This window comes from Mustelus asterias, chromosome 11 (genome assembly GCF_964213995.1).
Source record: "Mustelus asterias chromosome 11, sMusAst1.hap1.1, whole genome shotgun sequence".
NCBI lineage: Eukaryota > Metazoa > Chordata > Chondrichthyes > Carcharhiniformes > Triakidae > Mustelus > Mustelus asterias.
This window is the reverse complement of record NC_135811.1, coordinates 81,309,107-81,333,055: the sequence shown is the minus strand read 5'-3', so window position 1 is coordinate 81,333,055 and position 23,949 is coordinate 81,309,107. Positions and strand designations below refer to the sequence as shown.

At 44.2% G+C, this 23,949-nt stretch overlaps 1 protein-coding gene across 5 annotated transcripts in view; it reads left to right on the top strand.

The window, feature by feature from the left end:
* The window catches only part of eftud2 (elongation factor Tu GTP binding domain containing 2), a 133,356-nt gene that overhangs the window by 67,023 nt on the left and 42,384 nt on the right, over positions 1 to 23,949 (top strand). For 3 of the 5 annotated variants that reach the window (XM_078223846.1, XM_078223844.1, XM_078223845.1), the window contains one exon: positions 13,634 to 13,742. In XM_078223846.1, coding sequence (XP_078079972.1) covers positions 13,644 to 13,742 — 99 coding nt within the window. In that variant the 5' untranslated portion in view covers positions 13,634 to 13,643. Of the gene's footprint in view, positions 1 to 8,636; positions 8,720 to 11,205; positions 11,299 to 13,633; positions 13,743 to 23,949 lie in introns of those variants that run through there. The other 2 variants (XM_078223843.1, XM_078223842.1) reach the window with 2 other exon arrangements.

Genomic DNA, 23,949 nt, shown 5'->3' with positions numbered 1-23,949 from the left:
CTTTGTACTCCTCCAGAGCTCCCTCCGTTTTTAGCTACCTGGACCTAACATACGCCTCTCTTTTCTTTTTGACCAGTCCCTCAATTTCCCTGGTTATCCACGGTTCTCGAATCCTACCCTTCCTATCCTTTTTTACAGGCACATGCCTGTCCTGTAGCCCTAACAACTGTTCCTTAAAAGACTCCCACATGCCAGATGTGGATTTACCCTCAAACAGCCTCTCCCAATCAAGAGCTGCCAATTTCTGCCTAATCCCACTAAAGTTAGCCTTCCCCCAATCCAACACCTTACCCTTGGGACACCACTCATCCTTTTCCATCACTATCCTAAAGCTAACAGAATTGTGGTCACTATTTGCCACATGTTCCCCTACCGAAACTTTGAAGACCTGACCGGGCTCATTCCCCAGTACTAGGTTCAGTATAGCCCCCTCTCTAGTCGGGCTATCTACATATTGTTCCAAAGAACCCTCCTGTACGCATTTTACAAATTCCTCCCCATTCAGAGTCCCAGCTCTCAGCGATTTCCAGAGTATGCTAGGGAAACCCTATTTTTCCTGCACCTATCCAGTATCTCCTGACATATCCGTTCTTCCACTTCCCTTGGGCTGTTGGGGGGCCTGTAGTATACCCCCAACATAGTGACTGCGCCCTTCCTGTTTCTAAACTCCACCCAGAGTGACTCGTTACACGACCCCTCTGAATTGTCCTCCCTCTGCACCGCTGTAATATGCTCTCCAACTAATACTGCTACTCCCCCGCCTCTTTTGGCCCCTCCTCTGTCTCGCCTAAAACACTTGTACCCCGGAATATTCAGCTGCCAGTCCTGTCCCTCTTTCAACCAAGTCTTTGTCACTGCAACCACATCCAAATTCCTCGTGAGCATTAAGGCCCTAAGTTCGTCTGTCTTACCTGCTACGCTCCTTGCACTGAAGTATAAGCACTCCAGACCTCCAGGCCCAGTGAGGTCATCCTCCCCCAGAGTGCTCTTCTTCTTTGCCAGCCTTGTCCCAGCCCCAAGCTCGTCCCCAGCCTCTACACTTGTAGACCTAATATTTTGATCCCCACCCCACTAGTGAATATTTATGCGCCAATGCAAGCTACGCCCTTAGCCAAGCCATTCCAGTACAGCTACAACACTTACATTGACCTGACAGTGAAACATCACCCAGGAGTATCCCATTCATTAACAGCAGGAAAAATCTAATCTAGCCACTTACCATCCAATCAGCCAACTCTCAAATTATCAGTAAAGTGTCTTCATTATAAGACCAAGCAACAGTTACTTACCAATAGTAATTATGGGGGAGGCAATGCGAGACTATTAATTCAGAAACTCAGCTAATGTTCTGGGAACTCCGGATTCGAATCTTGCCAGGGCAGATGGTAGAATTTGAATTCAATAAAAAAATATCTGGAATTAAGAATCTACTGATGATCATGAAACCATTGTTGATTGTTGGAAAAACCCATCTGGTTCACTAATGTCCTTTAGGGAAGGAAATTTGCCGTCCTTACCTGGTCTGGCCTACATGTGACTCCAGAATCACAGCAGTGAGGTTGACTCTCAATTGGCCTTGGGCAACTAGCGATGAGCAATAAATGCTGACAAGCCAGTGACGCCCAAGACCCATTAATGAATGAATTTTTAGAAAAGTAACTGATGGCTCAGTTTAGGCTCTGCCAGATAGACTTGGCTCCAGACCTCATTAAAGCCTGAGTCCAAAAATACACAAAAGATCTGAATTCCGGTGGTGAGAGGCGAGTGACTGCCCTTGACGTCAAGGTAGCATTTGACCGGGTATGGCATCACAGAGTCCTGGTAAAATTGAAGTCAATAGGGATCAGGGGAAAATCTCTCCCCATTGGCTGGACTTGTACCTGCAGAAAGCAGGATGGTTATGGTTGTTGGAATCAATTACCTTAGCTCTCGGACATCACTGCAGGAGTTCCTCAGAGTGCTGTCCTAGGCCCAACTAGATTCAGCTGCTTCATCAATGACCTGTCCACCATCATAAGGTCAGAGCTAGGATGATTGATCAATGCTGCAGCAGTGGTCCCCAACCAGCATGCCTCAGCACGCTGGTGTGCCGCGAATACCCTCCAAGTGTACCGCGAAAAAAGATTCAAAACGATTAATGATCCATGTAATTAAACTTAAATCTAACCTTCGTCATCAGCTCTGTGGTCGGCATCCCTGAGACCCGATGAACCTCGGGCCTCCCCTGCACGTATCGGCCGGGAAAGAGCAGCACATCTGCATCTGATTTTTTAACCTTGAGCATGACCAACGGAACTTGGAGCTGAAGGCGAAGGCCCCATGTGCCCGCAGGAAAGGTGAAAACTCAAAAAGGGTGTAAAAATCCTGGGAGAAGAGAGAGGACGAGACAGAGGTCAACAATGGCATATGCTGTTTTGAAAATCACAATATTGAAACCATGCCAGTAACCTGAATCTAATGCTTAGCTAATGCCTAGATATGAGATTAGCATTATGCCGAGGCTTCTGTCCCTGCACTTACTTCAGTTTTCTCTTCTTTTTTAATTATGTTATCGCTTTTTCCTCACGCTTCATTTTTCTACCTGAGGTAATTGTACTCAAAATATTAATGCAAAAGCAAAATACTGCAGAATGCTGGAAATCTGACAGAAGAAGAAAAGGCTGTTAAAATTCGGATAAACAGGCAGCAGCTGGAGAGAAACAGTCAACATTCATGTTGCTGACCGTTTCAAAAGATTAAATGTTGTGTGAACAAGGTGCCTTATTTGCGAAGCCTCTGGTTTAGCTCTGGTTGGGGGAGGGAGCTGGTTTTGTGGCAGAGGCTGAAGTTTGAGTGGAGGAAATCATAACTAATCCAAACTGTTAACAAAGGTTGCTCTCTCTTACACTGTTGGACTTCATAATCGGTTTTATCTGATATCACCAATATTCACAGTACAAACAAAAAAAAAATCAATTAAGGAAACAAAAAGCACAAATCAACCTGTGTTCCTGCTCTTTACCTGCAGTGAGCAGTTACTGAGCAACCTGGAAATCAGGCCTCCGAGAGGTCACCTCAAGTGTTTATCAGATAGTCAAGTGAAAGGAAGCATTAAATCGAGAATATTGCTTTAAACTGAACAGAGAACATGGGGCAAGGGGACATATTAAAATAGTAAAAAGTAAATTTAGGATTAATGTCAAGAAATTCTGAGACATAATCTATGTATGACTTATGGGAAAAGTAGTGGATGTAAAAATCCTGCTATATTTTAAACAACAATTAGATGCTGCAATGGAATTACATAGCATTTACAGCATTGACATGAGTCATTCTAATCAACTTGTCTCTGCCAGCCTTACGTTCTACACAAGTTCTAAGTTTAAGTTTATTTATTAGTGTCACAAGTGGGCTTACATTAACACTGCGATGAAGTTACTGTGAAAATCCCCTAGTCGCCACACTCCGGCGCCCGTTCAGGTACACTGAGGGAGAATTTAGCATGGCCAATGCACCTAACCAGCACTTCTTTTGGACTGTGGGAGGAAACCAGAGCACCAGGACGAAACCCACGCAGACACGGGGAGAATGTGCAGACTCCACGTAGACAGTGACCCAAGCCAGGAATCGAACCCGGGTCCCTGGCACTGTGAGGCAGCAGTGCTAACTTCACTTGACCCGATTATCATCTGCTTATATTATTTTCTGCCTCAGGTCTTTAGGTAAAGGAGAGGGCTTTCTTCATCTACAACCACATTTTGATCTGTGTAACTCTTCAGGGTAAGGAGTCTAACAACACCAGGTTAAAGTCCAACAGGTTTATTTGGTAGCAAACGCCACTAGCTTTCGGACTAGCCTTCAAACGCCACTAGCTACCAAATAAACCTGTTGGACTTTAACCTGGTGTTGTTAGACTCCTTACTGTGTTTACCCCGGTCCAACGCCGGCATCTCCACATCATAACCCTTCAGGGGCCAGGTAGCAGATGGACCTTCTGTTGTTGAATTGGGAAATGGGGCACCATGTGGGGAAAGAACAAGAACAAAAATTCTTAAATATGCAAGGAATAATTTTCACTTCATCCATAGTAGGATCCATCTGATTATCATTTTTTATCTAAATATGTTTCTTGTGATGCATATTCCTCCCAGTGAAACACCACACAGAGCAAATAACATAGGTCTTGATTAAGTACGACAAAAATCAATGGAGATAATTTCTTGATTTATTTTACAATTTAGTGTTTGTGAGTGTTTTCATTGAATTTACTGCTGTGTACTTTGCAGTAGGCTTTTCTCTTTTGACATAAAGTTGTTGTTTGATGAAGGATAGGATGATCATTTTATACTTTATACTTCTCCAAGTGTGTAGATTGCATTCAGCTTGTACGTGATAAGATTTTATTGCCCTCTTACATTCCCATTGTTAGTTTGCAGAAGCACATGACGGAACATGTAATAAAATATTATAAAAAGCTCCATTCTAATGCCCAGCACAGTCACACGATTTGCTATAATTGCAAAGATGTGAAGTGTGTCAAAAGCAAAGTATTTTATCAGTATATAGAAATAAATAGAGCTGTGTTCATTTATTGCAATGCGCCATTTAGCACATCCATTATTAATATATTTCAATGAATATAATTGTCCCCAAATTTCTCTTGCTCCATTATGCCTCAAATGATCCAGTTTAATCTCTCGATGAAGCTAAGCATCAGTATTTTATTTTGTTCCGTCTGAGGAGGGATTAGTCAATAAACCCATTACTGAAGTTGATGTTTGATGGTTCCTGAGCTGCACGGGTCATGGAAATATGGTGCTTGTGCAAAGTCATGTGTCCAAGGGTAGATAGTAAATTCTGAAGCTCAGAGAGGAACACTGCTCAGAGATTAAATGAGTGGAATAGGGTCCATGATCAAGTAGATTTTATATAACTTGCAAAAGCAGATGGGACAAACTGGCCTTTTCTCATTTCCTGCTGTCTATGGTTTTGCGGTTTTTATATTCTTTGTTTTTATTGGAGACTATAAAGATAAATATAAAGAGGAACCTTCTGAAGATGACTAGAAATAGAAATACTCAGCCCCTCAAGCCTATTCCACCATTCAATTGCAACATTGTTGAGGCTTTATTACTGGCTGCACCAAGCTGAACATTTTTCTTTTGTCCTGCCACAGGGCAGATGGAACAGTTTTGTGAGGATCGTTGGCTTCTCAATAGCGCAGGGAGACACTGACTGCACACAAACTATTCTGTTTGTGCTGTGCGTCAACTCTCAGATGTACTGCATCAGAAGGAATTCCACTTCCTCAACGCCCAGCTGGTGTGCAGCCAAACGCAGTGTATCATGCACCAATGCTTGGTATCCGGGCTGCAATCATGATGCAATCCAACATGCCATCTGTCATAACAGAGAGAGGCAACTGGGCAACAAGAACTGTCCTTCATGACTCAAGATTCAATCCACACAGACATGGGCACATGCACACAATGAAAGCCATCCTGCCACATAACATGTGGACGATACAAAGAGTTAACACAGAACATTATTGACAGATATTCCAGGCCAATGTAACAGAAGGCACAGTTTCAAATTCACGAAAAACTGTCATTAAGTGCTTCATTATACAAAAGGTATTCAACAGTAAGAACAGGTTGCCAGATGATACCTGACCTCAGAGAATGCATCTAGCAATTAATTGCCTGCTTTTGTGTAAAACCATTTATTGCTATTCTGGGAGAATGAGTTCAAACCGACTTCGAAGAATTTGTTTTCTGGCTGTTTAGAAAGTCTGAGGAGCATTCTCAGAATTCAATTGATTTATCTTTGTGCCCTATCATTTTTAGCAGTTATATTTTGAAGCTCAGAGAACCTCTGCTCATGAGATTAAATGAGTGGAATAGAATTCGCGATCAAGTAGATTTTACATTTCCACAGTTTTGATTATTACAAAGTATCTTAGCATCCAGCATCTCAAAAATATTTAATGGTGTGTGAGTCTTTGTTGATGATATCCAAGTCTCCCTAAATTCTGTTTTCCAAATGGATCTCTGTGACCTTGAGTGAGAATAAGAACATAAAAACTAGGAGCAGGAGTAGGCCACCTGGCCCCTCGAGCCTGCTCCGCCATTCAATAAGATCATGGCTGATCTTTTTGTGGACTCAGCTCCACTTATTTTCTATCTATCCTTGCCTTAAAAACATTCAGTGAGGTAGCCTCAGCTGCTTCACTGGGCATGGAATTCCACAGATTCACAACCCTTTGTGTGAAGAAGTTTCTCCTCAACTCAGTCCTAAATCTGCTCCTCCTTATTTTGAGGCTATGCCCCCTAGTTCTTGTTTCACCCACCAGTGAAAACAACTTCCCTGTTTCTATCTTATCTATTCCCTTCATAATCTTATATGTTTCTATAAGATTTCCCCTCATTCTTCTGAATTCCAATGAGTATAACCCCAGTCTACTCAGTCTCTCCTCATAAGCCAACCCTCTCAACTCCAGAATCAACCTAGTGAATCTCCTCTGCACCCCCTCCAGTGCCAGTATATCCTTTGACCCACATGTGCCCATTGCTTTGGGCCTAATTGGTTTGGGAAAGTTGTACTTTGGCAGCATTGCCCCGCTAGAAGATCTGGAATGAGATGCAATTTGTTTTGTCAAGGCTCATCCTGACCAGGTCCATAACGCAGGACTCTACGCTCCATGGGCTGTGCCAAGGGACACAAACCGAGACAAACATCAGCTGGGGGATCAGCAATTCGGTGAAAGATACTCTTTGGTCTATGTGAAACTTGTTGGTCTACCAATGTTAAGAGCTGTTAATGAGTGCACTTTCCAAGGTCCAGGGCTATGCACCAAGGGATGAATTAAAGCTTGGGGCAGCTATCGCAGACTCAATGGAGAAAGGCCACAGTGTACGGCCCTCCCACTTTAGTTAACGGAGGTGTTGGAGACCTTGGTGCAGGATATGGCAGATGTTCACATCATGGTGAAAGGCATCAACTGCATGATGCAGGCACTGGTGGGAATCCATGACTGCCAGCGCCAGAGGACAGCGGGGCTTCTGGATCTGACTCCAGCTGCCCTTCCATCCCATGGAGGAGCACAGGGACCCCCAGGAACCGGAAGAAAGAGGATCGGCAGGAGTACAGCCCGGTGACTTTGGACGTCTCCAACCTATCTGACACCCCCACCTGCTGAGCGACACATTTCCAGTGCCTGACACCGAGGAGGGAAGCAGTGAAACGTCCTTGCTGCCTGAAAGCAGACCTGTACCCTCAAGGTTCTGGCTTCCAAGGGGACACCTGCCATGGTCATCTCAGGCAAAAGAGCATAGAAGTCAGCAGGCGGCCTCAACCTCAGCTGGGAATCCTGGGGATATACCTAGACATAATGGGAGGGTCAGGAAGATTAAGAAAATGTAGGCACTTAGTGGGCATGGGTGAATATAGGCACTAGTATAGCTAGATCACCATTTTGTACGACAGTGCTATGTCCCTCCCACCCTCTTACCAGCCCCCACTAAGGAAGGGCACTCCCTCAGCTGTGATATGGACAGGAACCCAGGAAGGACAAGGGAAGTGCTCCCTAAACACCAGCCTTTATAACCCCTTTAAAGCAACAGGTGCCCTGTCATGAAAGTAGGGCCTGCAAGTGATCCCTTGAGCTGAATTCACCTGTGTCCCCTGAGTTCTCCCCAGTGCCATGGAGAGTGCTGGCTGCCTGAGCCTCACCTCCGAAATCCCCCTTGGAGGTGAAGGTGCCAGGTTCACATTTATGTAGACATCTTGTAAATGGCATGGGTGTGACAATCGGACTATCCGGTGTGTGTGTGTATGTGGGGGGGTGACAGTCCTGGAGAGAATGCTCGTTAATGACATGCTAATGTATTAAAATGAGTGTTCTGCAGTCCCATGGCGTGTTACATGCCATTCTGCCGACGAAAGGCTGAGAAGATCTGAACGCGGGAACTAGCCGGCACGGATCCCACTCTCTGGATTTTGAGTCCGTGCCACCATTCCTGCAGAGTGCAGACTCAAAATCGTCACCAATTTTTTAAGAGAGAAAAGATTTGGCCTGCCAGCAGGAGATGTTAAAATCTGTCAGTGTAGGACGGGGGCCTGGTGGCACAGTGGTTAGCACTGCTGCCTCACAGCGCCTAGCACTGCTGCCTCACAGCGCCTGGTACTTGGGTTCGATTCCCAGCCCGGGTCACTGTCTATGCAAAGTTTGCACGTTCTCTCCATGTCTGTGTAAATTTCCTCCGGGTGCTCTGGTTTTCCTCCCACAGTCTGAAAGTCATGCTGGTTAGGGTGCATTGGCTGTGCTAAATTCTCCCTCAGTGTACCCGAACAGGCGCCGGTGTGCGGCGACCAGGGGAATTTCACAGTAACTTCATTGCAGTGTTAATGTCAGCCTACTTGTGACACTGAAAAATTTAAAAAAAACAGGGAAGCCCAGATAAATCTTACACATGGGCCATGAAATGTAAACCAAGACAGCCAGTGTGTGTTCCTACCTTGCACTGTGGATCTTGAAGAGGAAAATAAATGAATGACTAACGTTTCTCAGTGTAAGAGGAGAATGGTTTGGGGGTTTGTGTTTTGTGTGATTCCCGCCTTTGGAGGGGGACAGGCGGCCGCTTTGGACAGACGGGAGACGGGGTCCTTCCTGAGTGAGCGGCGCCGTTGCCATGCAGTCGCGCTGTGTCGGCTGAGCGAGGGGAGTGAAGCCGGAGTGAATGTGAGTAACTGAGGCTGGCGGGGATGGAGAGAGCTTCCCTTCAAACTCCCTCCAACCCAACCTGGCCCTCCTGGGGCGATTGTCCCTCCCTAAGAGATCACCTTCGACTTGAATGTTTAACCACTGTTTATCTCCCCTCCAGGATGACCAACCGTTATGAACCAAAATGAGGGGCCTTTCAACCACAATTCTATTATGAGGGGGAAGGGTTTTCAGCAAGAAATAGGGATGAAGGGGGGTGTGCAGAGAGAGGGTTTTGAGACCATAATTGGGAGCAGAAAAAAAACATTCAAATTTAGGCGATGACCAATACTGGTCCATTCTGTTTTTTTTTCAGTGCTTTTTGCATTAAATTTGAATTCCAGTTCAGACTGGTACTATTTTCAAGTATTCTGGTTTTTCTTTGTTGAGGGGGAAGAGTTCACTGGAATGGTGAAGGGGGGTTTAAAATCAACTAAAACTTACAGCTTATCTTGTAATGTTATTGACTCTCCGTGGCTCGACTCACTCACTTGTAGTTCTCAAATAACTCAGATTCCCAGGATCAGTCTCCCACGCATTGCCCTAGAAATGAGGTACAACAGGTGTCTTTTGAGGGACATGGGACAGTCACAGTAAGGGACAATGCCTTAAAATAGGGGCAGTTGGTCACACTGCTCTCCACAGATGCTGGCAGACCTGCTGAGTTTTTATTCCAGAATTATTACAAAAGAATTTGTCTTCATTTGTAGCTCATCCACTGCCATGTTAATAAGTTTTAACATTGAGTATTGATCCTGGTGTGTATTGTCAGTTTTTGTTTAATGTATTTTCCCATTAATTTCTTTCTTGTATGTTTCACATGTCACATAAATCTGGAGGCAAACTCTTAAGTCAAGAGATTTGGGATAAAAATAATTGAAATGTAAATTAAAATAGATTGAGAGTTGGTCTATAAAATCTAGCAGGTTAGACCTCTTTACAAAATTTGAAACTACTGTGTTTGAAAATGCTTTACATAAAACTTTTTAAAAATCCTACCTGATATCCAGGTATGATCATGGCACCAGCTGAGAGAGATGGGTCCAATGTCCTGCTTATAACCAGGTTGTGCCTATTCTAGTTAAGCTAAGAAAGTTAATAGCTCATTAGTTCTGGAAGTGTCAGCTGAGTTCAGTTGGTCGCACTTTCACCTCTGAGCCACAAGATTCTGCATTCAACTCACTTCAGGGCTTGAGCACGTGAAAATCAAGACTGACAGTCTTGACTACTCCATTAAACCAAGATCCATCTGCTTGTTCCAGTGGATGCAAAACATTCCATGGCACCATTCAAAGAAGAGCAAGGAAGTTATCCCAGATGTCCTGGCCAATATCAGTCGCTCAGTCAACATCAGAAAAACAGATTACCTGGTCATATCACATTGTTAATCACATTTGTAAATGTTGGAGGAATATAAATGGGGCGGCACGGTAGCACAGTGGTTAGCACTGCTGCTTCACAGCTCCAGGGTCCCGGGTTCGATTCCCGGCTCGGGTCACTGTCTGTGTGGAGTTTGCACATTCTCCTCGTGTCTGCGTGGGTTTCCTCCGGGTGCTCCGGTTTCCTCCCACAGTCCAAAGATGTGCGGGTTAGGTTGATTGGCCAGGTTAAAAATTGCCCCTTAGAGTCCTGAGATGCGTAGGTTAGAGGGATTAGTGGGTAAATATGTGGGGGTAGGGCCTGGGTGGGATTGTGGTCGGTGCAGACTCGATGGGCCGAATGGCCTCCTTCTGCACTGTAGGGTTTCTATGATTTCTATGAAATGTTTGTCTCTGATACCAACACAACCAAAGCAAAAGCTGGACTTTTTCACATTTCTGTTGGTGATTAAATGCAGCATGTTTTGGCTGTAAAGTGAGGACAATAACCATATGCAACCAAATAGCTTGGCAACTATCCTTGTGGCCTTCTTTGGTGACATCATCTGGTCATTTTAATGATAAGCTAAATACTTAAATTGCAGAGGAATTATAAAAGGGCAAAGAGAGCGTATGATAATAGATCAGTGGCTAAGAAAACAGAAACATGTCAGTAGTGAAAGTGTAGTCAAGAATGGATGAGCCTGATTAGGGACCAAAAAGTAGGTCACCTTGTGGAGGCAGGGGGCATGCTTAAGCTACTGAAAGAATATTTTACATCTGCTTTCACCAGAGAGCATGCTGCCAATGGAGTAGTAAAGGAGGGTGTAGTAGCAATATTAAATAGGATAAAAATAAGGAAGGGGCACTTAAAAGATTTGTATAAGTTGAAAACCGAGCCGGTACAGATGAGGTGCAACCTACCCCATGGCACTATTAAACCAAGAGCAGTGAAGTTCTTCCAATGTCTGAGTATCCTTCCAATAATCACAGAATCTTTACAATGCAGAAGGCTCCCTCATCTGCATTCTCTGAAAGACATTTTATCTCATCCTATTCCCCTGCCTTATCCCCGTAACCTTGCACATTCATTCTTTTCAGATCGCAATCCAAATCTCTTTTGAATACTCTGATCAAACCTGCCTCCATCATCCTCTCAGGAAGTTTGTTTCAGACTCCCACCACCCTCTGGATGCAAAGGTTTTTCCTCACATCACTTTTACACCTTTTGCTAATTATTTTGCATCAATTTCTTACTACTTACACTGTCCATATCCCTCAGGAACTTGAATACCTCCATAAAGTCTCCTCTCTGCCTTTCCCCCAGTGTGAACAGTCCCAACCTCTCCAATCTAACCTCATAGTTACAGTTCTTTATCCCTGGAATCATTGTAAATCTAATGATAACACAGTAAATAGTCAATGTCGGTTCAGAAGATGATGATTGCTGGGATTACTAAGGGAAGTAGGGGGGAAATTTACAGAGGCCTGGACCATAGTCTTTCCGTTCCCCTTGTATATTGTGGTTGTGCCAGAGGACTCCAAATGAGGGATAAACCCGGCAAAGCAAGGCAGTCAACATAATCTTAATTGTGGGGAAACTTCTATAGATAATCTGGGGTAAAATAATTGGCATTTCAAAAGGTATCGGATAATAAATGAAAGTCTGAATGGATTTGCTGATAGAAAATGATCTTTGACTAACTTGTTTGTGTTCTTTGATGAAGCAAAGGAGAGGGTTGATGATCATGGCGCAGTTGACGTGCGTAGGAACTTTCAAAAGTTATAGACCTGTTAGTAAACCTGAAGCCTGTGGGATTAAAGAAACAGTGACATCATAAATACTAAATTGGCTAACAGACCAAAAGCAGAGGCTGGTGTTGAACAGTCTTTATTCAAATTGGAGGGTAGTATACAGTGAGGTTCTCCAGGAACCGTGTTGGGACTGCTGCCCTTTTTGAAATATCTTCATGAAATATGGATATATGTGCCATAATTTCAAAGTTTGCCGATGACATATAATTTGGAAATAAACAATGAAAAGGATAGTACTGGTCTTCAGCAGAATATAGATTGGTAAAATGGTAAACACACGGCACATCAAATTTAATGCAGAGAAGTATGAAGTGATGCATTTTGATAGGAAGGATGAGGAGAGGCAATAAGAGCTAACTGGCACAATGTTAATGGGGGATGCAGGAACAGAGGCACCTGAGAGTTATATGTATACAAATCTTTGAAGATGGTAGGACAAGTTATGAAGGCTGTTTGAAAAAGCATTAGGTCTTTGGTTTTATTTATAGAGGCCTGCATTACAAGAGCAAGGTGACCTGAGGAAATACAAATTTAAACAGCAAGTTGTGAGCTGGAATTTAATAGTAACCAAAATGGATTGGATAAATATTTGAAGGAAGCAAATAGAAGACTGGGGCTACTAGGATAACTTTACCAATAAACCGGCATGGGCATGATGGGTTTAATGGCCGCCTCCTGTGCTGTATGATTCTATAAAATACAGAGTACATTAATGCTAATTTTTGTACCAGTTTAATTCTGACTGCTTTAAACCCATTTCACTTATGGGTAAAACAACAAGTTGTCAATTCTGGAAATCTAAAAAGGCAAATTGTGAAAATGTATCCAGGTTTGTTGGTATGTTAAAACCTATCTCTTTGCCCATATTTTGGTCATCTGGTCTAATAATTCTATATGTCTAATATTGTTTGCTCTCGCTCCCACAAAGTGCCTTGGGACATTGTATTGGATTGATGGTGCAATATGAAAACACATTATATAGCATTTAGATAATGCTCTCTCTTTTCAGAAGTTACATGTATTGCTATTTTGTTTCCCTCGGGTTTCGTTTCCTTGGAATAAGTCTTGGTAAAATTACATTGATCTGAAGCATTCCAAATTTCTGCCTTTAGGAGTGTGTGGTTATTAGCACCTAAATGTCGAGAAAAGTATTGACTGCCTGTCTACACTCTGGAAGTGAAGGGAGAGCTCTCTATCTGCATCTGCCAGTTGAACACTTTCGTGTTAATATTTGCAAGAACTAAAAGTTTCTTCTCTTTTGCCAGACTGTTACCAGTAGCTTTGAATTCATTAGCATACGTTTTGGGTGGGGTTTGTAGACTATTGGGGAAATTCAGATAGTGGAATCTCTTTTACATTATACGAACAAAATATCAATCAGAACCTTTTAAATTACATTGTGGAAAAATAGTGCATGAGGATTTAATGGGTTTCTTTGAAATTCTTCTCCCTAATAGTTTTGCAGAGGAGTTAATCCACTTGAAACTGCATTAATGCCATCTTATAACTCGTGGAGAGCAGATTTTCAGATGGCCATGTTATACACTGGTGTGCTGTAATCCTGCAAAATATTTCAATCCTCATACTGGCACCGATATGATGAGCCGAATAACATCCTTTCTTCTGTGCTCCATATGTTCAGTTGGCAGCTTAAAATGGTAAAAGGTTTTGATGCATTTGTATATTGGATCCATAAATTTAACTTGCCTCTACATTTCAGAGTTCCCATCATGGATACCGACTTGTATGATGAATTTGGTAACTACATTGGGCCAGAATTGGATTCTGATGAGGAAGATGGGCTAGTCAGAGACGATGATGTGGACGAGGTGAGGTTAATGTTCAATGTCTTCTCCTTGTTTTTAGGCTTTGGCCCAAAAAACTTCAGGATTTATCTTGATGATATCCAGATAATGTCAGTTATTCTCCAGATAGACTTTGTCTCATTTTGTTTTCGAATCAACATGTTTTTACAGAAAGTATCTGGTACATTAAAATCTAGTTTATTGTACTTAATCCATGTCTTGTCAGTTGAGTGAAATTGCTGCTGAATTTTAACTCAGCAATGTTCTTGTTGACCGTCTGTTTTTCACACACAGTAATTGGAGCATTATCAATTCTTAGAATCCTGCACAGTAATATTGTAGGGAAAGAATTCCAAACATAAACCTACAGTAGGTGTGACTCTGAGTCATTAGGGAGAGGTAGCACCTGCTTTTGTCAAGAAGATATCTGCTCAACTGATTTGTAGCCTTTTTTGCAATAATCGGACAAGTATTTTTCTGGAGCACTTGGAGCAGAATTCTCCCATTTTCAGGCTTTGTGCCCAAGCTGGTGGTAAAACACAGCCCCCAGTCAGAGGGGAAAATGGCAGCAGGCAGGGGTGACAGTGCCCAGGGGGCAGTGTACCGTTGGCATGGCCAAGGCTTGTGGCCTGATGGGGTGCCTGAGGGGGGCGGGGGGGGGGGGGGGCTGAAGTGGAAAGGGGTGGGCCTGCGGGGGAAGGGAGGGGTGGGCCTTGCAGGGAAGGGTGGGGGGTGCATGAGGGAAAAGGAAGGGAGGGGGTGAGCGGGAAGGGAGGGGGCCCTGAGACCTGAGGAGAGGAGGGGGCTGAGTGGGCAAGAAGGGTGGGTGCCTGAGGGAGTAGATGGAGCTGAGGAAGAAAGGGCATGGGCCTGAAGGGGAAGGGAGTGGGGGCTTGAGGGGGATGGGTAAGCCTGATGGGAAAGGGGTGTGTGGGCCTGAGGGGGAAAGGAGGGGAAGGAGGTGGGGTTAAGGAGGTAGGTCCAGGGCAATTTGCCTCTCTGCTTGGGATCTGAGGCAAGTGGTGTTGGGGGGGGGATGCCCCTCTTTTCTGAAGGGTAGGTAGTCCTCCCCTGGATCCTCGGGGTCCAGCACACCAGGTCCACACTGGTGATTACGAGCACCAAGAACCACCCAGTGCAGTTCCCACTGAGGGGCGCGGTACATGGCAGGGGGGCTGGTGAATGGGTCAGCAAACCTGCCAATTGTATCTTACAGTTAGTGGGTTTGCACAATTGTCGGGAAATTAAGCCCACTGCGAGTGAGCAATTTTATTCATTATATTATTGCAGAAGGTGTCGTATTTATGTTGTAAGTTATTTATACATTAATCAGATTCACTTAAAAACAAAAACATTAAAGCCAAGTTGGCCAATGCCATTTTGAACTTGTCACACACATGGTGCATTTCCTGCAAGAATATATTTTCCCGTTGCTGTATCTTCCCCTTTATCTCTTTTGCTTGTAATTTTTGATTCCCTGTGAGTCTTCTTGCTATTAATGTGAGTTTTAGGGCTGCTGGCTTATCCTATCCTCCATTCCCCTCCTCTTCTGCTCCTGTCAGTGGTATGACTGATGTCCTTCCCCCACACCTCTGTCTTTGACTGTTCGACCTGAGAAAGCTAGTCAGGAATGGTTGAATGCTAATTTTTGTCTGCAGAGAATAGCTTCAAAGACGATGTATGACCCTGTCAGTGATGCTAATAGTCGACGAATTGAAAGCTCTAAAAGTCAAAAGAAAATCGATGTTGAGATGCAATCCTGTTACCATAGCTTCAATCCTGTTCCAAATTTTTGACCAAACAGTTGATTGATGTAAGAAACTTGAATGCAGACTAATTTTACTGTTTTAAAAAAAATGGGAGGTTCTTCATTACTGTTTCAATGGACTGAAGATGTTTAACAGAAGTACAAGAAAATCTTAATGTTAGCTTCTGGAACTCCCTTTGCAGGATTTTTTTCTATATTTCTTCAGGTGATGTGGGCATGGCTGACTAGGTCAACAATTATTGCACATCCCTTGAGAGGATGGTGCTGAGCCACCACCATAAACCACTGCAGTCCGTCTGGTGCAGGTGCATCGACAGTGATGTTGGGGAGGGAATTTTAGCATTTTGATCCAGCCATAATGAAGGAATGGTGATATAGTTCCAAGTCAGGATGGTGTGTGACTTGGAAATTAAGTGATGGTGTTCCCATGCATCTGCTGCCCTTGCCCTGGTCCCGAGTTTGGAAGGTGCTGTCGAAGGATCTTTGATGAGGTGCTGCAGTGCATCTTGTATATAGTACACACTGCTGCCATTGTGCACTGGTGATGGAGCGAGTGAATGTTGATGGTGGTAGATAGGGTGCCAGTCAAACAGGCTGCTTTGTCCTACACTGTGTCAAGCTTCTTGAGTGTTGTTGGAGTGGCACTTATCCAGACAAGTGGAGATTACTCTAATACATTCTTGACTTGTAAATAGAGGACAGGCTTTGGGGAGTCAGGAGGTGAGTTACTCAACCATAATTCCCAGCCTCACATGATTTTCATATTGATGTTTTTGATTTGATTTATTATTGTCACATGTATTAACATACAGTAAAAAGTATTGTTTCTTGTGCGCTATACAGACAAAGCAGACCGCTCATAGAGAAGGAAACAAGAGAGTGCAGAATGTAGTGTTACAGTCATAGCTAGGGTGTAGAGAAAGATCAACTTAATGCAAGATAGGTCCATTCAAAAGTCTTTTTCATGTTTCATGTTTTGGTCAATTGTGCATCATACCTGGATTTTGAAATTTTACTCCCGTAGAAAGTTTCCCACAAAGACATCGTGATCTCTGTGGCATGATTTTCCTTTATCCTGATGGCAGTTTAAATCTGGTATTAAGTTGAGGGATATCTTGGGTGTTCAGTAGTGATGTCAGCACCTAATCATAATAAAGTATTCACAAAGAGAAAACCAGGAAATTAAAAGCACTTGATATCCTTGGATTTTAATTTACATTTTCAGATAGCACAATAAATGATTGGATAAAGGTAGAAGATAAAATACAGATATACTTTTAAATAAGATTTTTTTACATGTGAATTTTTCAATTGTGGAGAAATTTGGCATTCCACAAATATATAGAACATAGAAAAAATACAGCACAAACAGGCCCTTCGGCCCACAAGTTGCGCCAGTCATGTCCCTACCTACCTAGGCTTATATATAGGCTTACCTATAACCCTCAATCCTATTAAGTCCCATGTACTCATCCAGAAGTCTCTTAAAAGACCCTATCGAGTTTGCCTCCACCACCACTGACGGCAGCCGATTCCACTCACCCACCACCCTCTGAGTGAAAAACTTACCCCTGACATCTCTGTACCTACTCCCCAGCACTTTAAACCTGTGTCCTCTCGTAGCAGCCATTTCAGCCCTGGGAAAAAGCCTCCGAGAATCCACCCAATCTATACCTCTCAACATCTTGTACACCTCTATCAGGTCACCTCTCATCCTTCGTCTCTCCAAGGAGAAAAGACCGAGCTCCCTCAACCTATCCTCATAAGGCATGCCAACCAATCCAGGCAACATCCTTGTAAATCTTCTCTGCACCCTTTCAATCATTTCCACATCCCTCCTGTAATGAGGCGACCAGAACTGAGCACAGTACTCCAAGTGGGGGTCTGACGAGGGTCTTATAAAGCTGCATCATTATCTCCCGACTCCTAAACTCAATCCCTCGATTGATGAAGGTCAGCACACCATACTCCTTCTTAACCACCTCCTCTACCTGCGAGGCCGATTTAAGAGTCCTATGGGCCCGGACCCCAAGGTCCTTCTGATCTTCTACACTGCTAAGAGTCTTACCCTTGATATTATACTCCTTCATCCCATTTGACCTGCCAAAATGAACCACTACACATTTATCTGGGTTGAAGTCCATCTGCCACTTCTCCGCCCAGTCTTGCATCCTATCTATGTCACGCTGCAGCTTCTGACATCCCTCTAACCTATCCACAACACCACCAACCTTCGTGTCGTCGGCAAACTTACCAACCCATCCCTCCACTTCCTCATCCAGGTCATTTGTGAAAATGACTAACAGCAAGGGTCCCAGAACAGATCCCTGGGGCACTCCACTGGTGACCGACCTCCATTCAGAAAAAGACCCATCTACAACCACTCTCTGCCTTCTGCAGGCAAGCCAGTTCTGAATCCACAAGGCAACAGCCCCTTGGATCCCATGCCCTCTCACTTTCTCGAGAAGTCTTGTATGGGGGACCTTATTGAACGCCTTGCTGAAGTCCATGTAAACCACATCTAGCGCTTTTCCTTCGTCAATGTGTTTAGTCACGTTTTCAAAGAACTCCACCAGGCTCGTAAGGCACAATTTGCCTTTGACAAAGCTGTGCTGACTACTTTTGAGCATACTAAACTTCTCTAAATGTTCATAAATCCTGTCCCTCAGGATCTTCTCCATCAACTTACCAACCACTGAGGTTAGACTCACCGGTCGGTAATTTCCTGGGCTATCCCTATTCCCTTTCTTGAATATAGGAACCACATCCGCAATCCTCCGGAACCTCTCCCATCTCCATCGACGACACAAAGATCATCGCCAAAGGCTCTGCAATCCCTTCCCTCGCCTCCCACAGTAACCTGGGGGGGTACATCCCATCCGGTCCCGGCGACTTATATAATCACCTTTTCAGGAAGAGTGAGGATAATTAGCAGGTATGAAATTAATATGCCATTAAAAACCCAGTTGCTCAACGAGTTGTATTCTTTTCAAGGATTTTTACAATGAAACAATGATAGAATTGAAGATAGTGGAAATTCTCGTCTATTCAGTTGATTGTGACCTGGGAGCGGGTTTCTCAAAAGTGCTGCCTCTGGAGGTGCATGGAATCAGTGACAGCAACTTCTGGATTTCTGTGCTATTCTGTGCATGTGCAGATTCCTGAAGTTATTCTCACTTTCAGTGAAGTAATGACTTCAAATGGTGACAGCTTTTGCCATCATTGCCGCTGTCAAATCTGAACTAATAAAATGAAGATGCACTCAACAGTACTAATCTTATCCATCGGAGGCTGCTTTAGCTCAGTTGGCTAGATGGCTTAGTGTGTGGTTCAGAGTAATGCCAGTAGCACGGGCTTCGTTCCATTTCTGGTTGATGTTGACTTGGGCTCTGGAGTGGAAGGCAGCGGCAGACCATTACTGACAAAAACTGCCAAAAAAATAGCTTGGGGTGAAACATCAGCAAACAATGAGCCAAGGACCTGTTTTCAAGCAGAGTACACATGACTGGATGAGATCTTTTAACCAATAATAGCTTGATTATACCATTACTCTTTGAAACATAGAGTGCAATATCCATGCAAAGCAATTTTCAAATTGCATTTCCCTCTACACTGGTAGAGGATCCCACCCTTCCATCCTCCTCTAACCTAATTATAAGTGTGGGGAAGTTTTTTGTTTTCTTTTTTTCTTGCTGGTAATGGCTTCAGGGATGGCAGTTCAGGCAGTATGCTGCATCTCCTGTGGGATGTATGTGGTGAGGAAATCCAGTAGTGTTTCAGGAGATTTTAGTTGTAAGAAGTGCATTAGATTGCAGCTTCTGGAGGAGCGTGTAAAGGAGCTGGAGGGGGAGGTAGAGGAACTCCGCATAATTCGGGAGGCGGAGGTGGAAGTTGATAGGAGTTATAGAGAAATAGTAACTCCTAGAAATGAGGCTTGGGTCAATGCCAGGAGGAGGGGTAAGAAGCAATCGGGAAGACAATCCCCTGGGGCGGTTCCCCTCCATAATAGGTTTTCGGTGCTGGAGGCTACAGTTGAGGAGGAATCAACTGAGCATAGAGAGCAGATCTCTGGGGGTGAGCCGAGTGAGAAAGCTCAGGTGGTTAGGGGCTGTAAAAGACTGGGCCTTGTGATTGGGGACTCCACAATTAAGGGGACAGATAGGAGGGTCGGAACTAAAGGTAGGGACTCAGGGTTGGTGTGTTGCCTACCAGGGGCTGGGGTCCGGGATGTGTCTGACAGGGTATTCAGGACTCTTAGGGGGGAGGGAGATAAACCACAAGTTATTGTACATGTGGGGACACACGACATAGGGAGGATAGGGGAAGGGGATATTAGGCAGGGATTTATGGAGTTGGGGTGGAAACTAAAGGCCAAGACTGACAGAGTGGTTATCTCTGGACTCTTGCCTGTACCACGGGATAGTTTAGAGAGGAATAGGGAGAGGGAAGGTTTGAATTCATGGCTGAGGGGATGGTGCAGGAGGGAGGGGTTCAGGTACTTAAGCAATTGGGGCTCGTACTGGGGAAGGTGTGACCTCTATGAGAAGGATGGTCTACACCTTAATCAGAAGGGGACCAATATCCTGGGGGGTAAATTTGCTAAGGCCATGCAGGGAGGTTTAAACTGATTCGGGGGGGGGGAGGGATCCTGAGTAGTGGGGCTGAAAGTGAGGGATGCATGGATGGGGACTGCAATGCACGGCATTGCAGAGGTGGGGTGGAGCAGGGTTTGAAATGTGTATACTTCAATGCCAGGAGTATTCGCAATAAAGTGGGTGAACTTGCAGCGTGGATCAGTACCTGGGACTTCGATGTTGTGGCTATTTCAGAGACATGGATAGAGCAGGGGCAGGAATGGATGCTGCAGGTCCCGGGGTTCAAATGTTTTAGTCGAAGTAGGGAAGGAGGTAGAAGAGGGGGAGGGGTAGCATTATTGGTCAGAGATTGTATCACAGTGTCAGAGAGGAGGTTTGAGGAGGACTTATCTGTTGAGGTAGTATGGGCGGAGATTAGAAATAGGAGAGGAGAGGTCACCCTGTTGGGAGTCTTTTATAGACCTCCTAAAAGTTCTAGAGAGGTTGAGGAAAGGATTGCGGAGTCAATCCTGCTTAGGAGTGAAAGTAATAGGGCAATTGTTATGGGGGATTTTAACTTGACTAATATTGACTGGAATTGTTATAGCTCTAGCTCGTTAGAGGGGTCAGTTTTTGTTCAAAGCGTGCAGGAAGGTTTTTTGACTCAGTATGTAGACAGGCCAACTAGAGGTGAGGCTATATTGGATCTGGTGCTGGGAAATGAGCCAGACCAGGTGCTAGACTTGGAAGTTGGTGTGCATTTTGGTGATAGTGACCACAATTCGGTTACGTTCACCTTAGTGATGGAAAGGGATAGGCATGAACCTCGGGCCAGTGGTTTTAGCTGGGGGAAGGGTAATTATGAGGCTATTAGGAGAGAATTAGGAAACATAGGTTGGACTAGGAGATTACAGGGACTGGGAACGTCCGACATGTGGAGTTTTTTCAAGGAGCAGCTACTGCGAGTCTGTGATAGGTATGTCCCTGTCAGGCAAGGAGGAATTGGTAGGGCTAGGGAACCGTGGTGCACCAAAAAAGTTTCTTTGTTGGTTAAAAAGAAAAAGGAGGCTTATGTTCGGATGAGACGTGAGCACTCGGGTAGTGCACTAGAAAGCTTTAGATTGGCTAAGAGGGAGTTGACGAGCGAGCTTAGAAGGGCTAAAAGGGGACATGAGAAGACTTTGGCGGATAGGGTTAAACAGAATCCTAAGGCGTTCTATAGGTATGTCAAGAACAGAAGGTTGGTTAGGGCAAGTTTAGGGCCAGTTATAGATGGCAGAGGGAAGTTATGTGTGGAACCGGAGGAGATTGGTGAAGCATTGAACCAATATTTCTCTTCGGTGTTCACGCAAGGGGGCATGAATATAGCTGAGGAGGACACTGGGTTGCAAGGGAGTAGAATAGACAGTATTACAGTTGATAAGGAGGATGTGCAGGATATTCTGGAGGGTCTGAAAATAGATAAATCCCCTAGTCCGGATGGGATTTATCCAAGGATTCTCTGGGAGGCAAGAGAAGTGATTGCAGAGCCTCTGGCTCTGATCTTCAGGTCGTCGTTGGCCTCTGGTATAGTACCAGAAGATTGGAGGTTAGCGAATGTTGTCCCATTGTTTAAGAAGGGGAACAGAGACTTCCCCGGGAATTATAGACCGGTGAGTCTCACTTCTGTTGTCGGCAAGATGTTGGAAAAAATTATAAGGGATAGGATTTATAGTTATTTGGAGAGTAATGAATTGATAGGTAATAGTCAGCATGGTTTTGTGGCAGGTAGGTCGTGCCTTACTAACCTTATTGAGTTTTTTGAGAAAGTGACCAAGGAGGTGGATGGGGGCAAGGCAGTGGACGTGGTATATATGGATTTTAGTAAGGCGTTTGATAAGGTTCACCATGGTAGGCTTCTGCAGAAAATGCAGATGTATGGGATTGGGGGTGATCTAGGAAATTGGATCAGGAATTGGCTAGCGGATAGGAAACAGAGGGTGGTGGTTGATAGTAAATATTCATCATGGAGTGCGGTTACAAGTGGTGTACCTCAGGGATCTGTTTTGGGGCCACTGCTGTTTGTAATATTTATTAATGATCTGGATGAGGGTATAGTTGGGTGGATTAGCAAATTTGCTGATGACACCAAAGTCGGTGGTGTGGTAGACAGTGAGGAAGGGTGTCGTAGTTTGCAGGAAGACTTAGACAGGTTGCAAAGTTGGGCCGAGAGGTGGCGGATGGAGTTTAATGCGGAGAAGTGTGAGGTAATTCACTTTGGTAGGAATAACAGATGTGTTGAGTATAGGGCTAACGGGAGGACTTTGAATAGTGTGGAGGAGCAGAGGGATCTAGGTGTATGTGTGCATAGATCCCTGAAAGTTGGGAATCAAGTAGATAAGGTTGTTAAGAAGGCATATGGTGTCTTGGCGTTTATTGGTAGGGGGATTGAATTTAGGAGTCGTAGCGTTATGTTGCAACTGTACACAACTCTGGTGCGGCCGCACTTGGAGTACTGTGTGCAGTTCTGGTCCCCACATTACAGGAAGGATGTGGAGGCTTTGGAGAGGGTGCAGAGGAGGTTTACCAGGATGTTGCCTGGTATGGAGGGGAGATCCTATGAGGAGAGGCTGAGGGATTTGGGATTGTTTTCGCTGGAAAGGCGGCGGCTAAGAGGGGATCTTATTGAAACATATAAGATGATTAGAGGTTTAGATAGGGTGGATAGTGATAGCCTTTTTCCTCTGATGGAGAAATCCAGCACGAGGGGGCATGGCTTTAAATTGAGGGGGGGTAGTTATAGAACCGATGTCAGGGGTAGGTTCTTTACCCAGAGGGTGGTGAGGGATTGGAATGCCCTGCCAGCATCAGTAGTAAATGCGCCTAGTTTGGGGGCGTTTAAGAGATCCGTAGATAGGTTCATGGACGAAAAGAAATTGGTTTAGGTTGGAGGGTCACAGTTTTTTTTTTTAACTGGTCGGTGCAACATCGTGGGCCGAAGGGCCTGTTCTGCGCTGTAATGTTCTATGTTCTATGTTCTATGTACTCATATTGTTATGACCCAGTAGAGACCAATAACAATTCAAACTTGTGGTGAATGACTAGAAGGATCCTGATATGATTTCAAGTTTTAAGACTTTTACTGTAACAAACAATCTAAATGCAACATTGACTGAATACAATTTCAGTAGACAACTTGTATTCTACAACCGCAGAAAACTACAACTCAACAGCAGAAAAAAAATAACTTTTTGCAATGATTGAAAATCCCCCTGCTATTATCCCTTAAGTGGGCATTTATTTTCCAGGACCAGTCCAAAGTTATTCTGAGCTCTAATTTTATTTTCTAACCAAATAATTTCTACTCCCCAAACTAACTTTAAAAGCAGATCCCCCTCGAGAAATAGCCAGGTGAATCTTCCAGCTTCATTGAAACCTTTGCGATCTTGGCCTCTTCAATGCAAGAGCGAGATCCCATCACATCCTGCAAGGTAAACAATAGAGATTTGCTGCCTCTATCTCTCATATGCTCTCTTGTGCGCTCTCTCACGTGTTCGCTCACTCTAGGGATTCTTGTAGACTCACCTGTCTGTGTGGTTCAGTGATATTTTAAGGAAACCTGTAACCCAACCCTACAATTGCCTCCTGTGGACTCTTACTTTTTCAAAGTGCATCTTTATGGCATTGTGAACCACAAGGGTCTTGTAATCAGCAAGAAATGCTAATTAGTTATCCTCTCAATTCCCAACTCCATTCTATCATGAAATTAAATAGACAATTAAGTATATCAGTTTACAAAATCTGACAGCTCCTCACGCCTCCCTTGGACTTGTAGATTAATAGTCTATCCACCATGCTTCTCAAGTCATTGCTTGCAGGTGTAAATATCTTGCACCTTCTTTCCAGTGAC